Genomic DNA, 16,627 nt, shown 5'->3' on the forward strand with positions numbered 1-16,627 from the left:
CATGCTGCCCGCGCCGGCTCTGTCCGACCAATCAGAATAAAGACTGCAATCGGGAGTCCTGTGCCTGTCCCGCGCAACATGGCGGAGAATTTAAACGTTGAGCGTGGTGAGTGACCCGATCCGGGCGAGCAGGGGGGGAATGAGTTAAGGAAGGAGCCGACGGGTGATGACAGCTGGAGGGTGATGGCGGGGGAGTTATAGGGTGACAGGAGCGAGGAGAGGGATATGGGAGACAGGAGGTGAGGGGAGCAGAGAGTCCGTGAGTGGGATCATCACCAGGAGAGGGGCTGAGGGTACGGTACAGTGTATGAGATATCCTGGATTATACTCCAGAGCTGCACTCACTATTCTGCTGGTGAGGTCACTGTGTACATACATTACATTACTTATCCTGTACTGATCCTGAGTTATATCCTGTATTATACTCCAGAGCTGTACTCACTATTCTGCTGGTGTGGTCACTGTGCACATACATTACATTACTTATCCTGTACTGATCCTGAGTTATATCCTGTATTATACTCCAGAGCTGCACTCACTATTCTGCTGGTGAGGTCACTGTGTACATTACATTACTTATCCTGTACTGATCCTGAGTTATATCCTGTATTATACCCCAGAGCTGTACTCACTATTCTGCTGGTGAGGTCACTGTGTACATACATTACATTACTTATCCTGTACTGATCCTGAGTTATATCCTGTATTATACTCCAGAGCTGCACTCACTATTCTGCTGGTGAGGTCACTGTGTACATACATTACATTACTTATCCTGTACTGATCCTGAGTTATATCCTGTATTATACTCCAGAGCTGTACTCACTATTCTGCTGGTGAGGTCACTGTGTACATACATTACATTACTTATCCTGTACTGATCCTGAGTTATATCCTGTATTATACTCCAGAGCTGTACTCCCTATTCTGCTGGTGAGGTCACTGTGTACATACATTACATTACTTATCCTGTACTGATCCAGAGTTATATCATGTATTATACTCCAGAGCTGTACTCACTATTCTGCTGGTGAGGTCACTGTGTACATACATTACATTACTTATCCTGTACTGATCCTGAGTTATATCCTGTATTATACTCCAGAGCTGTACTCACTATTCTGCTGGTGAGGTCACTGTGTACATTATATTACTGATCCTGAGTTGGACCCTGTATAGCTGTAGGATTTTGCAGTGTTCAGAGCTGTAATCTCCCAGAATTCCCTTCAGTGTCTGCACACCAATTGCGCTGGATTCTGTAGCGTCCTCCTTACACTCTCTCTTAGCTGTCAGAATATGGAGAGATCTTAAAGGAAATCAATGGTCACCAGTGTCGCCTGCTCTGACCTGTCGGTACAAACAGCTGACTGATACTTATCTTGTCCGTTTCTGTGGTGGGGATCTTCGGTAATCTCCTCTATTAGCTCCGCTCTGGACACCTGGCTTGGGGCATGGGCGGAGCTTATGGACGACACCGCTGCTGCGAGACATAACACAGAGCAGCAGCGGTTTGGGGCATGGGCAGAGCTTAGTGATGTCATAAGCTCCGCCCGTGCCCCAAGCTGGGTGCCCCAGAGCTAACGGAGATAACCGGACAAGGTTAATGCAGGTGACACTGACAACAACGGTACTATCTGTCGGTACTGACAGGTTAATGCAGGTGACACTGACAACAACGGTACTATCTGTCGGTACTGACAGGTTAATGCAGGTGACACTGGTGACAGATTTCCTTTAAAATCCCTAAAATGCGATCTTCCATACATGGAGCCATTGTCCCTTCTAGAGCGCACAATAAACTGGTAAAGAACCGCAGAAGAACCTAGAAGCACCTCTTGACAATTTGCAAGTGACCAGATCCGAACAGAGCTCTCTACTTCAACTAGGAGAAACTCTGGGGACTACATGTACCAGCATGTCCACAGCGGGAAGATTTACTAAACCTGTCTAATTCTAGGTCTAAAATGGCCTCATACCCTTCAGTGAAGTCAACCGACCCCATCAACCGGGACCATCTGAATCTCTAATGCAATGTTTCACAACCAGGGTGCCTCCAACTATTACAAAACTACAACTCCCAGCATGTCTGCACAACCTTTGGCTTGGAGTTGTAGTTTTGCAACAACTGGAGGCACCCTGGTTGGGTAAACTCTGTTCTTATCTGTATGGGGGCTGAAGGATTGGGCATGTTGGATTCAACTGCTTGGTCCTTTTTATTTTCTTACAGATAAGCCGCCATAAGAGGTGTCTTATAGTGCTGGGCGGTGTACCGGTTCATACCGAATACCGACATTTTTGTCCGGCACAGTATGATTTTTCACCATACCACAATACCGGTTGCGCCCCTCCCACTCGGGAATGAATGAGTTATCAGCCCAGCGCTGCGCTGTCCCTACATCGGGGAACTAATCATATGTGACCCGCAAGCGCTGTTCTGTGCCCCCCCCCCCCCCCCCCCCCAAATTATCAGCCCTGTGCTGTCTCTATCGAGGTAAAACCTCATATATCACCCGCAAGCGCTTCCCTCCTCGTCCTCCTGTTTGTTGCGTCCGCCGCCGCTGACACTCTATACTGTACGCTGTATCCCTATGCCCGGGCTGCAAAAGGTAAACAAAATAAACTTTAACGCACGTTCCTACGTCGGCCTCACGCTCTTCCTGGGGACAGGAACGTCGGACAGCCATCAGCCTATCCTCGGCCGCAGCGATGTTTCTCCTCTGTCGGTGGTAGGTTGAGCCCACTGTCATGTAAGAAGCCGTCCGGCAGCGCTTGTGGGGGATATGTGAGTGTTTACCCCGATGGGGACAGCGCTGGGCTGATATTGGGGGGGGGGGGGGGGACACCATTATAAACCCTGGAACCGCCATAAGTTACAAAAATGCAGTGATACACATATTTGTTCATACCGCCCAGCCCTAGTGTCTGGCAGCGGCTTACCTCTTCTTGTTCATAAGCTTAGCTGAACATTAATATCTGTGGGACGAGGAAGCTGTTTGCTGAGTGAAAGGTTAACAGCAGATATTTAGTGAAGGTTTATGGGCACTCCAGAGATTTATTTTTTATTAAGTTTCAAATCAACTGATACCGGAAAGTTATACAGATTTGCATGTTACTTTTATTTAAAAATATTCATCCTTCCTGGACTTATCAGCTGCTGTATGCTCCACAGGAAGTTGTGTAGTTCTTTCCAGTCTGACCAGTGCTCTCTGCTGACACCTCTGTCTGTGTCAGGAACTGTCCAAAGCAGGAGAGGTTTACTATGGGAATTTGCTCCTATTCTGGACAGTTCTTGACATGGACAGAGGTGTCAGCAGAGAGCACTGTGGTCAGACTAGAAAGAACTTATCAGCTGCTGTAAGTACTGGAAGGATTAAGATTTTTATACAGTAGTAACTTACAAATCCTTTTAACTTTGTCACCAGTCAATTTTAGAATTTATTTCCTTTCGGAGTACCCCTTTAAAACAATATAATTATCACTACCTCAGGATGTTGTTGCATCTTTAGACAAGAAGTCCAATTTTGAGCCATGTAAAAAGTCAACTTTGACAGCGGCGATTTAAAGGGTTAATAGCCGCCTGCGGTGACCACTTCTACTGAAATCAGCCGGGGCTGCCTGGTACGGAGCGGGCACAAGTCAGGAGTCCACTCCATACACCCTGAACGCCGGTGTGAGGTGTAGACTTGCGTCCGCTCCAGCACCTCACACCGGTATTATAATAAAAGGAAGAAAAAAAAAAAAAGGGAAGTCGGCCGATAGGATTTCAACATCCCTGTAAATTAAATGTACCAGCTTTTTGGCACAAATTCTTTATAAATTCTGGTCAATCTGCTCTGCTGTTTGTCAGACGCTTAGACAGTGTAAAGTCCTTTGTTTGCTAACAAGGGGGCCTCCAGCTGTTGCAAAGGTACAACTCCCAGCATGCCTGGAAAGCCTTTGGCTGTCCGGGCATGCTGGGAGTTGTACTTCTTGTAAAATCTAGACAACCCCAGTTTGAAGTCTACTGCCCTATACCCCAGTGTTTCCCAATCAGTGTGCCTTCAGCTGTTGCAGAGCTACAACTACCAGCATGCCAGGACAGCCTTTAGCCATGGGACTAAAACGGAGCACAATCTACTTGGCCCTCAAGAAAATACACTTGTCCTGGAAGACAAAACAGGTTAAATTTGGGTGGGGGGGAGGGGACGATGACAATTTAGCAATTACATTTTTTTTAAATACACCATTCACCTTAGGGTCAAACTTACATGTTGTTTTGATACTTTAGGTCGGCCTGATTGCAGCAATACCAAATGTGTACGATTGATTGGCGAATGGGCTATACTAAGCAGATTCTGCCGGAAGAATGAACGCGTAAATTTATTTTGGCGCAATCTCCGTTACGGGACTTACCTAGGGTTGCAGAATCTCATAGAAAACAATGTGAGGCTGCTGCAGGTGGATTCCACTTAGAACTTCCTCTTGGGAGTTTCGAGTGCAAAGTCCATAGCAGTGTTTCCCAACCAGGGTGCCTCCAGCTGTTGCAAAACTAAAGCTCCCAGCATGCCCGGACAGCTAATGGCTGTCTGAGAATACTGGCAACTGTAATTTTGCAACAGCTGAAGGCACCCTGGTTGGGAAACACTGGTCCATAGTGCTTATGGCAACCTTAAAGGGGTACTCCGCCCCTAGACATCTTATCCCCTATCCAAAGGATAGGGGATAAGATGTCTGATCGCCGCGGTCCCGCTGCTGGGGAGCCCTGGGATCCCCGCTGCGGCACCGCGCTATCATTACAGCACAGAGCGAGTTCGCTCTGCACGTAATGACGGGCGATACGGGGGACGGAGAAGCGTGACGTCATGGCTCCGCCCCTCGTGACATCACGCCCCGTCCCCTTAATGCAAATCTATGGGAGGGGGCGTGACGACCGCCACGCCCCCTCCCATAGACTTGTATTGAAAGGGGCGGGTCGTGACATCACGAGGGGCGGAGCCGTGATGTAACGATGCTCCGGCCCCTGTACCGCCCATCATTACGTGCAGAGCGAACTCGCTCTGTGCTGTAATGATAGCGCGGTGCCGCAGCGGGGATCCCAGGGCTCCCCAGCAGCGGGACCGCGGCGATCAGACATCTTATCCTCTATCCTTTGGATAGGGGATAAGATGTCTAGGGGCGGAATACTCCTTTAAAGGTGTACTCCGTCCCTAGACATCTTATCCCCAATAGGGGGGGCACCGTAGGGGACCCCCGCGATCTCCCTGATGCATCTGCCATTTGTTTAGAGCGTCGGGTGCACCCTCCCATAGACTTGCATTCAGGGGGCATGGCCGTGACGTCACGAGCCTCCGCCCCGCTTCGCCAGTCATCCGGCACGGAGCGAAGTTTGTTCACCGCAGCGGGACCCCACGATCAGACATCTTATCCATTGGATAGGGGATAAGATGTCTAGGTGTGGAGAACCCCTTTTACCCAAAGTCCAAAATAGCGTATTTTTGGTCACTTTTTATACCATACAAAGCGATCAAAAAGTCTGATCAAAACAAAAATGGTAGTGATAAAAACTTCAGATCACGGCACAAAAAAATGAGCCCTCATACCGCCCCATACGCGGAAAAATAAGTTATAGGGGTCATAACATGACAATTTTAAACGTATTCATTTTCGTCCATGTAGTTAGGATTTTTCCCAGAAGTACGACAAAATCAAACCTATATAAGTAGAGGATCGTTTTAATTGTATAGACCTACAGAATAGAGAGGGTGTCATTTTTACCGAAAAATGCACTTCATAGAAATGGAATCCCCCAAAAGTTACAAAAGGGCTTTTTTCTTCAATTTTCTCGCACAATTATTTTATTTTTTTTTTCAGTTTCAGATTTTGGGATAAAATGAATGGTCTCATTACAAAGTAAAATTGGTGGCGCAAAAAAAAAAAAAAAAAAGCCACCATGTGTATTTTTTGGTGCAAAATTGAAAGGGTTATGATATTACATTTGTAAGGAGGAAAAAAACGAAAGTGCAAAAAAACTGAAACGTTTGGTCCTTAAGGGGTTAAACTGGAGATTGGGTATGTAACTCAAATGCAGCGGCTGGTTTGTGCGGTCGTGTCATACGCGTGCATCACATATATGTGCGTTCTCGCACCCTGCCACGGCTGTTATGGTGATGGCAGAGCTGGCATGGCGCCTGGGTGTATTAGCTGTGATCCTACATACCAGCTGCCACTTAATTCCTCTGATGGGCTCTAATAGACAGGCCGGTGCTAGTATCCAGTGAACAGCGCCTGTGGGGTGCAGCTACAGAGCCAAGAAACATTAGGAACGCCCTCCCTATAACAAGCCTCTGGCAGCCTCTTTGTTGTCATCAGCGATTGCATAAGGTTTTTTTTCCTCCAAGCCAACCAGCTAATATGGAGGATTGGGTTAGAGCGGCTTTATGCAAGAGGCTTCATGTGGTTTCTGTGAAATCCCATCTACATACTGCAGTCACTTAGGCTGCATTCACACCACGTTTTTGCGATACAGTTCCCGTGAACATTTTCAATGTGAAAACCGTATGGAACCGTACTGAAAACCGTACGCATTGACTCTCCATTGAGAACCGTATGCGAAAAGATGTATCAGGTTGTGTCCGTTTTGCATCCTGTATGGTTTTGTCAGTTTTTTTTTTTTTTTTTTCCCGTACCCAAAACCGTAGTCTCCTACGTTTTTTGATCCAGGTGAAAAACTGTGTTAAACCGTATACATTTTTATTTTTTTAACATGGGAGTCAATGGGAACCGTACAGAACCATATGTGTGCACGATTCCGTCCGGTTTTCACCATACGTTTTTTTGGCTTTGCACAGTTTTTTTTTTCTTGGAATTTCAATCAAACAAGTGAAACTTAATTCAAAATGGAGTGAAAAGTTAAAAACGTATACATTTTTTTTCTTAAATAACTGATGCAACCGGACATCATTTTTGAAACTGTATACGGGTTGAAATTTGTGCACACGTTTTGATAGTTTTTAGTCAGGTTTTTAAGGAATCAGTTTTTCATCAAAAACCTGATACGGGAACTGTATTGCAAAAACGTGGTGTGAATGCAGCCTTACAGCGTGTTATACGGCGCTACGGGGGCGGCGGAGAATCCCGCTCAGACTTATCGCTAAGGGGGTCCTGAGGATGGTCTTCACCCACCTACACTCTGTGTATGACAGGTGGGGATAGTCACCCTCTAGACTAGTGGTCAAACTGTGGACTTCCAGCTGTTGCAAAACTACAACTCCCAGCATCCCCGGACAGCCAAAGTCACTCTAGTCTATTGGTCTACAAACCGGACCTCCAGCTGGTACAAAATTACAACCTGGGCAGCCAAAATCACTCTAGTCTAGTGGTCTACAAACGGTGGACCTCCAGCTGTTGCAAAACTACAACTCCCAGCATGCCCGGACAGCCGTTGGCTGTCCGGGCATGCTGGGAGTTGTAGTTTTGCAACAGTTGGCAGACCACAGCTCAAGACTGTCTAGCGCTGAAGATGTGGGCCCAAGGAGTAGTATTTGTCATATAACAGGATAAAACATTCTATCTGCATTGTTTTGCAACATGCCATGTAATGCCCTCTGATGCCAGACAAAAACACCCAGTTGGGACCCACATTAGAGAAGGTGCTTGTAGAATGGCCCCAAACCCTTGTTCAGATAGGGAAGCTTCATACTTGTCTTTTCTGTCAATTTTTGTTTCCTGTGCCCCGTTATACCGGCATCTCTGAAATGACAATTCGCCATCCTCTGCTGTATACGTAACCTCAGGGATCTTTCTATTTTGTGACTTCTGATGGTTTTTAAAGACTTTTTATGGTTTGTAGCTTGGGGGCCAGTTCCATTGGATGAGCAATGGTATTGGTGCAATTGTGGCCCACAGTTATAATGGACACCAGGGAAGGATAAGCCGTAGATACGTTGCTGTAAGTACTTGCGATCCTGGCTTTTCTTGGGAATATTGTTCACCTTCAATGTGTCTTATGTTTTTTTAGGTTGTTCAGTGGCCTGTCTCTCCTCTGAATCCCAGCTTCAGGAACTTTGTCGGCTCCAGCACATCCGTTGTTCTCCTCTTGGGGTGAACAGGAAGAATATCTGCAACTTTGTCGTGGAATATCTGTGCGACTACAAGAGAATACAGGTTGGTAATTTAATGGGCACAATGAAAAGGGGGGGGGGAATCCTTAAAAAAATTGAAAATAAATAAATAGCTATACAGTAAGTTTGTCAGGAGAAGCTCCTTAAAGTGCCTTAACCTCTTAAGGATGCAGGGCGTACCTGTACGCCCTGCGCCCGATCCCGGTGTTTAAAACGGGGTCACGCCATGACCCCGCATCACGCCGGGGTGGTCCCGGCTGCTATTGATAGCTGGGACCCTGGGCTAACAGCGCGCTGCACAGATCGTTGTGCCGCGCGCTATTAACCCTTCAGAAAATGAAACCTCGTTGAAAATGAAAGCAAAAGCTTCCCGGCAGCTCAGTCGAGCTGATCGGGACTATCGTGATAAAATCGCGATGTCCCGATCAGCTAGGACGCGAGTGGAGGTCCCCTTTCCTTGCGTCCGATCGTCTTTTGATTGCTCCAAGCCTGAGCTACAGGCTTGAGCAATCAACCCCCTGTTACACTGATCCACGCAAAGCTATGGCTTTGCAGGGATCAGGGTAAAAGATCAGTGTGTGCAGTGTTATAGCCCCCTATGGGAGCTATAGCACTGCAAAAAAAAAAAAAAAAAGTTAATAAAGGTCATTTAACCCCTTCCCTAAAAAAATTAAACTGTAAATAAAAATAAACATATGTGGTATCGCTGCGTGCGTGAATGTCTGTCTGAACTATAAAAATATATTGTTAATTAAACCGCACAGTCAATGGCGTACGCGCGAAAAAAATTCCAAAGTCCAAAATAGCGTATTTTTGGTAACTTTTTATATCCGAAAAAATGAATAAAAAGCGATCAAAAAGTCAGATCAATGCAAAAAATTGTACCGATAAAAACTGGGAGCAGTGATGGGTCTAAGGTGCAGTGTTTCTTGGATGACCATTTTAGCAGCACTGAAATTCCGCAGTGTGAACGAGTCTCACGGAAGACCCATAACACAGTGATGATGACGTTCGCTGTGCTGAATTCCGCAGTGTGAACATACCCTTAGAGTGGTTTATTTTGCTCAAACATAATAGTTGCCCTTTTTCTCTGCCATGGAACCTACATACAGGTGAGGAGAGTGTTTGTTTGTTTTTTATTTTATTAATTTTTTTTGTTCCTTCGTTGTGTTTTGCCTGTAAATGCTGCACTTCTCTACAAGATGTTCTCAGTAATAAATGGAACCACCCTACGAAGTGTCCCAACAAGTTTCATAAGCCTAAGAGGTTTTGAAGAGAATGTTTCTCTTTTCCTGAAACAGTTTAACGGTACCTTATTTTTATTTATTTTTCCTTCAGGAGGAGGAGTTATACCTTGTGAAATGGAAAGGATACCCAGATTCTGAGTGCACATGGGAACCGCGACATCACCTCAAGTGCTTTAACCTCCTCAAGCAGTTTCACCGTGACTTAGAGAGAGAACTTCTCCGCCGGGCCAAGGCCGCAGGGAACAGTACGAATAGAAAGGCCATCGTAAAGTGCCCACGTAGGCTTGACTCCAGCCTTTCCCACCATGTAGTTTTAAAGGCCAAACAGAGACAACGGCTTCGTTTGTGGGAGCAAAAGCTGAATGCCAAGCGCGCCCACCCAGGCCTCATCTTAATAGAGAATGAAGTGGATCTGGAGGGGCCCCCAAATAACTTCACATACATTAATGAATACAAGGTGGGGGAAGGTTTAACCATTACCCAAACGGCTAGAGGGTGCAAGTGCCGGGACTGTTTTACAGATGAGCGTGGCTGCTGTCCGGGAGGATTTCAGCACAAATTTGCTTACAATGAAGACGGAGAAGTTAAGGTCAAACCTGGCTTTCCAATTTATGAATGTAACTCTCTGTGTCGCTGTGGCCCCTCCTGTCCAAATCGTGTTGTACAGAAAGGAATTCAGTATAAATTCTGCATCTTCAGGACCTCGGACGGAAGAGGCTGGGGAGTCCGAACCTTGGAAAAGATTCGCAAGAACACCTTTGTTATGGAGTATGTTGGCGAGGTGAGATGCCATGGCTCATGCCATCCTGATATGCCACCTTGTGTTATATGCTATGAGTTTAGAGTGCACAGGGGGTTGTTTAATGATTGCTGAAATCCTGATGGTCATTCTTGTCACTTCTGTAAGTTATGAAGAGTTTAGTCAGAATGGGTATTAAAGGGGTACTCCGCTGCTCAGCGTTTGGAACGAACTGTTCCGACTGCTGGAGCCGGCGCCGGGAGCTTGTGACTAAGGATCGACCGATTATCGGTTTGGTCGATATTATCGGCCTATATTCACGATTCTGGACATTATCGGTATCTGCAATTACCTTACCGATAATGCCACGCCCCCCCCCCCTGGCTAGAGACCATCGCCGCTGCCCTATTGCCTCCCCCATCCCCGGTTTTATAATTACCTGTGCCCGGGGTCCGCGCTACTTCTGGCTGCTGCGAAGTCCTGCGCTATTGCTGCGCAGCGCAATGACGAGTGACATCCTCAACGCGACGTCACCGTCAGTGCGCACAGTGACAGCTCAGGACACTGCCGGAGCCCAAAGTAGCGTGGACCCCGGGAACAGGTAATTATAAAACCGGGGATGGGGGAGGCAATGGGGCAGCGGTGGTGGTTGGACTAGGGAGGACCCCAGGACAGGCAGGGACTTATAAGGAATATCGGTATAAGTTATCGGCTATCGGCCTGAAAGGTCGCAGATTATCGGTATCGGTCGATCCCTACTTGTGACGTCATAGCCCCACTCCCTCATGTTGTTACGCCCCGCCCTCTCAATGCAAGTCTATGGGAGGGCCCCCTCCCATAGACTTGCATTGAGGGGACGGGGCTATGACGTCATGAGCTCCCGACTCCAGCGTTCGGAACAGTTTGTTCAAAACGTTGAGTAGCAGAGTACCCCTTTAAGGGGAACCTGTCATCAGAAATTTTTTTCTATATAATTTTTTGCAACTTATTATACGGGGTAAAATCAGCTTTCTCGCCATGCTTATGTCCTCCTGCCTGTCCTCGCCTGTGAAGAAAATGACTTATGGGGCATATGCTAATGCCCCACTTGTAGTCATTGGGTGTGCGGCATCCTGTAGCTGTCTCCCTGCTCCAGGCGACTACTAAGGCTTCTTCGCTGGGGTGAGACAACCACTTTAAAGTTGACCATACTCATTTAATACTGCTGTCAGATTAAAGCTTGTTTGACTGGCAGCTCTCTTTGTCTATCCCCCCCTACTCATACTGGCTTGGTGGGAAGAGGTTTGGAAGCTGCTGCCAGACTCCCCTGCCTATGTCCTTGACAGCTAAAGTCCAACATGCCTGGGTCCATACAAAGAATATGTAATATGTATAGCTAGCTTAAAGGGAACATGTCGGCACAATTGAGGAATTAGGACAGTGCATAATAGGTTTCATGCCGTGTTGTTTTGTGAAATGAGCGTCTAAACGCCCAAGTTATTCTTATTCTGCTCGGGTTACACAAATTCAGAGTACGGCAGAAGCCGTTGCGGGCGCTTTAAATCAATGAACTGCAATGGCTTTTGCGGTGCCAGAGACCGCTGCCGCCCGCTTCTCTCCCCCTGCCTGTCCTGAGTCTAACCACCACAGTTGCCCCATCGCCTCCACCCCCCCCTCCCCCCCAATCCTTTGCCCATATACGTCCGCCGCCCCATCGCCTCCTCCCATCCTCTGCCCACATACCACCGCCTGAGGGGGCGTGGCGTGACATCACGTCTCCAGACATGGAAACCCGGAGTTTTCCGAAACTGGAGATTCAGCACCCGCATGCTACAGGAAGATCCCGGGGGGGGGGGGGGGGTCTCAGCAGCGGGATAAAATGTTCTTGCCAGGAATACCCCTTTTTAACCTGAGGTATGCAAATGTGGGCATCGGGTTAAAGTAGTATTTCAGACATTTAGACTAATCACTTGTCACAACAACGACATGATGGGAAAGCTTATTAAGATGCCTATTATGCACTGCCCTTGCGTTTATGGCCTCAGTCATGCTGACAGGTTCCCTTTTTTGGGGCCTTTTCACAGCGGAATTTCCTGCTGGAAAAACTCTGACTGGACACTACATGGGCAGCTAGGACCGCCTATTTCAGAGTCTGGAATTTGAATTTCCACAGAAGATTTGTCGTCCGTGGAAATTCCGCCCTCTGCCAGGTGCAGCACAAATCCATCGAAAACAATGGGAGGCTGCTGCAGCAGAATTTCCGAGCAGAATTTAGCCTTGTGAATGGACCCTTAGGGTCATCCCTCCTCCAGGGGCCCTCACTGCACTTCTTCTATTGTGATCAGTAGGAGCTTTGCAACTGAGATTTCCTGCAGGTTGGCGACAGGGCAGGACTAATCGCTGGGCGTGCGCCATGTGACCGATTCTGGAGCTCAAGGCAAAGGAAGACTGACCAACTAGTTGAAGGTTGCTGCACGTGCAACAAAATCTGGTTTTAGTTGTTACTGTTGGAAGCCTTTAAAGGGGTATTCCAGGCCCGCTGCTGGGACCCCCCCGCGATCTCCCTTCAGCGCCTGCATTCTATGCGGGGACTGCGTCTCTAGTTTCGGAAACCTGACGTCACGCCCCCTCCCATAGACATGAATGGAGGGGGCATGGTGTTACTTCACGTCCCCAGTCCCGGAAACCCGGAGGTTTGTGAAACTAGAGACGCAGTTCCTGCATAGAATACGGGTGCTGCAGGGAGATCGCGGGGGGTCCCAGCAGCGGGCCCCCGCGATCAGACATCTTATCCCCTATCCGCTGGATAGGGGATAAAATGTTTTTGCCCGGAATACCCTTTTTAATAAACTAACAATAAATGTGCAATCAGGTGAAACGTTACTGGAAAACAATTGTATAAGTGAATAAAACCTCTTGTATCGTTCACCTCTAGATGCTATAAATGCTGCGCTTTTGCCTTCCAGATCATCACCTCCGATGAGGCCGAACGCAGAGGACAAATCTATGACCGTCAAGGGGCTACCTATCTGTTTGACCTGGATTATGTAGAAGATGTGTACACTGTGGATGCTGCCCGCTATGGAAATATCTCACACTTTGTAAACCACAGTGTAAGTATTTAGTATGTGTACGTTACAGACGCAATGCAAGAGAATGGGGTTTTTCTTTTTGCTATACACCTTCAGTCTCTCCATAGGAGAAAACACCGTGGTGTGAGCCAGTGATGGCTGTCTTAGCCTTGTACAGACTGAGGCTTCTGTCAAACAACCGTACAATAAATTTGTGCGAAAATCATGTTTTGTGCCAGAAATAGGATAAGGTCCTATTGTTGTTCTTACACAGAGCAACAATATGGAAGTGTGCGCCTCTGATCCTCACGCTGGTTAACAAGTCATTCCATAAGGAGTTTATCAATGACTGGCTAAATCCTGATGCAGTTGTTCTGTGGCCTGGATTCACAAATGTTTATATATTTTTTTTTCCACATTTGTTGCAGTGTAAGCCGAACCTCCAGGTCTACAACGTCTTCATTGATAATCAGGATGAACGTCTACCTCGCATTGCGTTTTTTGCTACTCGCACAATACGCACTGGAGAGGAGCTTACTTTTGACTATAACATGCAAGGTAAGGCTTACAAACAATTTAAAGGGGTACTCCACTTCCCCAGCGTTCGGAACATTTAGTTCAGAACACTGGTTGCGGGGGTTGTGACATCACACCACGCCCCCTCAATGCAAGTCTATGGGAGGGGGCGGGACGTCTGGCACGCCTCCCTCCCATAGACCTGCATTGAGAGGGCGTGGTGTGACGACACCTGCAGCCCGTACCCAGCATTCGGAACTAAATGTTCCGAACACTGGGGCAGGGGAGTACCCCTTTAAAGCATTACTATCATTACTAACAACTTTTGACATGTCGCAGGGACATGTAAAAAGTTTTAATCTGTCGGAGTCTCAGGGCTAATGCCCCCATCGATTGCAAGAGAGCTACATGAAGTGTGCAGCAGGAGCGCATTCACACCCTCGCCTGATTGCAGGTGACTCCAGGTATGGCAGTCAAGTCTATGGGAAATATTATGTACCATAACTAGGGATCGACCGATTATCGGTTTGGCCGATATTATCTGCCAATATTCACGATTTTGGACGTTATCAGTATCGGCAATTACCTTGCCGATAATCCGATAATGCCCTGCCCCCACTGCGCCGCACCTCCCACCACCGCACCGTGCTCCTGCAGCGTCCTGTGTTGCGCTCTGCACAATGACGAGTGACGTCCTCAACCCGGTGGGGGAGGTGATAGGACTCAGGACCCCAGGACAGGCAGGGGGAGAGAAGCGGGAGCGGCGGCGGTCTCTGGCACCGCAAAAGCCACTGCAGTTCATTGATTTAAAGCGCCCGTTTTAAATCAATGATCTGCTGCGGTGTCGCCCGAGGGGGGGGGGGGGTCGATAAATATACTGATATTCCGGTATAAGTTATTGGCTATCTGCTCTAACCTTCACAGAGTATCGGTATTGGCCCTAAGAAATCGATATCTGTCAATCTCTAACCATAAGATGCATTGACTCCATATGTAAATGTATAAGGCTGGGTTCCCATTACGTTTTCCCCCATACTGGAGCGCATACGGCAGGGGGGAGCTAAAACCTTGCGTTCACCGTATGCCTTTCTATGCGCTCCCATATGTACTTCATTTCAATGAGCCGACCGCAGTGAAACGTTTGGTCTGGTCGGCTCATTTTTGCCTTATATGCGCTTTTACAACCAGACCTAAAACAGTGGTCGACCACGGTTTTAGGTGCGGGGGAAAAGCGCATATGGGGCAAAAATGAGCCGACCTTACCGAACGTTTCACTGCGGTCGGCTCATTGAAATGAAGTACATACGGGAGCGCAGGTTTTTAGCTCCCCTCTGCCGTATGCGCTCCAGTATGGGGGAAAACGTAATGGGAACCCAGCCTTACAAAGCATTCTGAAGCAGTGAAAATGCAAATGCTGCAGATTCTTGAATATAACCAAAAGTAATGTGCTGCCCTGTTTAGTGCAGCAGTGCTGTACGTGGCTTGTACCACCAGTGCCTGGTAAAATGATGTCTGGATAGCAATAGATGTTGCATTTTATCACTACACTTGTTTTCTCTTTACAGTGGATCCAGTAGATGTTGAAAGCACAAAGATGGATTCTAATTTTGGTCTGGCCGGCCTGACTGGATCACCCAAGAAAAGGATCAGAGTGGAATGTAAATGTGGCTCCAATAAGTGTCGTAAATACCTCTTCTGACTGTAGACTCTGTGGACAGGCCGCTTGCTCCCACAGCACTTGAATAACTGTTACAGGGGGAGGGTAGAGCGTTTACATCCCCTGAAATGAATTAATCTGAGGGAGGAGCTCCGACTCCACTGCCTTCCATACCCCACCCTCCTGACCATGGTGCTATATGGTTTTTATCCTTTTTTTTTTTTTTTATGTAAAATTTATCAGGGCTTCCACTGCTCTCCTGGAAGTACTCTGTTCCTTTTTATCCTTCACTGTCGTTGTGCACAGGGGCCTCTCACGCTGCGCTACACTCCATACTTTAGAATACTTGAATGGTCCCCTGTCTGCTATTCAATCTGCAGGAACATAATGAAATATGCACCAGATCCGGCAGATTCGCAGCGTTTCTGTTCTTTTCTTGTATAGAAATATTGAATTTTTTTTTCTTTTTTAATTCTGAACACTCATTAACTGTTTCATTTTTTTTTTTTTTTAACCTTTTTAGTCTTGTGTAAATATATTACAATGTAACCTTAACACGGATTAATTATTTTAATCTCAATGCTGTCGAGTGACTTTATGGATTTATCTAAAACAAAAATATTTAGCTCCACGGTGACATCCAGAGAGGAATTTCAGACCTGAGCTCATAGCAGGGGGGATTTTATCATTGTCTGTATAAATATAAAGTTCTTTTCCCCCAGTTTTCCTATCTATACATCATGTGAACGTCCCCACATATATCACAGAGGTGCACATTCTTCATAAATAGCCAAGTAGCTGTAGACATGGGACGGGCTGCTGTGAGATTGAGCAATAATTGATAAATCACCGACCACTGCAAAAAAAAAAAAAAAAACTAACCGTGCCGCACGGTCAGCAGCTGAGTGCACGTCATAGCTGGGACCCATGGGTAATGCTGGACATCACAGATTGCAGAGATGTCCAGCATTGACCCTTTAGACTAGTGTTTCTCAAGTCCCCCCAACAGGTCATGGTTTTAGGATTTCCTTAGTCTCACAGGTTCTACAGTATATCTGTGTTGATGCCCGATTCACTGACCATAATTATATCACCTGTGAAAGACTAAGGACATCCCGAAAACATGACCTGTTGGAGGGACTTGAGGACCGCGCTCAAGAAACACTGATTTAGACTTTGATTCCGGTGTCTAAAAGTCCTGAGATGAATTACCTGTTAGCTCGGATGCTGATCGCAATCACTGCGGTGTCCCAATCAACTTAGAAGACCCTACCCTACTCAGTACGGTCTGAATGTCGCTCCTATACTGCATCCAGTAG

At 47.0% G+C, this 16,627-nt stretch overlaps 1 protein-coding gene across 1 annotated transcript; it reads left to right on the forward strand.

Moving 5' to 3' along the window:
• SUV39H1 (SUV39H1 histone lysine methyltransferase) lies at positions 1-15,836 on the forward strand. The gene is made up of 6 exons (XM_056538102.1): positions 1-106; positions 7,997-8,142; positions 9,438-10,127; positions 13,031-13,177; positions 13,564-13,693; positions 15,217-15,836. The coding sequence occupies exons 1-6, from the start codon at positions 79-81 to the stop codon at positions 15,348-15,350; spliced, it is 1,275 nt and encodes a 424-aa protein (XP_056394077.1). The 5' UTR covers positions 1-78; the 3' UTR covers positions 15,351-15,836.
• The last annotated feature ends 791 nt before the right edge of the window (positions 15,837-16,627 follow it).

The sequence above is a fragment of the Hyla sarda genome, chromosome 9, assembly GCF_029499605.1.
Source record: "Hyla sarda isolate aHylSar1 chromosome 9, aHylSar1.hap1, whole genome shotgun sequence".
Lineage (NCBI taxonomy): Eukaryota > Metazoa > Chordata > Amphibia > Anura > Hylidae > Hyla > Hyla sarda.

Coding starts and splice junctions, on each gene's coding strand:
- SUV39H1 (XM_056538102.1), top strand. CDS start 79: ATGGCGGAGAATTTAAACGTTGAGCGTG. Junction 10,128..13,030: donor TTATGGAGTATGTTGGCGAG/GTGAGATGCCAT, acceptor TTTGCCTTCCAG/ATCATCACCTCCGATGAGGC. Junction 13,694..15,216: donor TTTTGACTATAACATGCAAG/GTAAGGCTTACA, acceptor TTCTCTTTACAG/TGGATCCAGTAGATGTTGAA.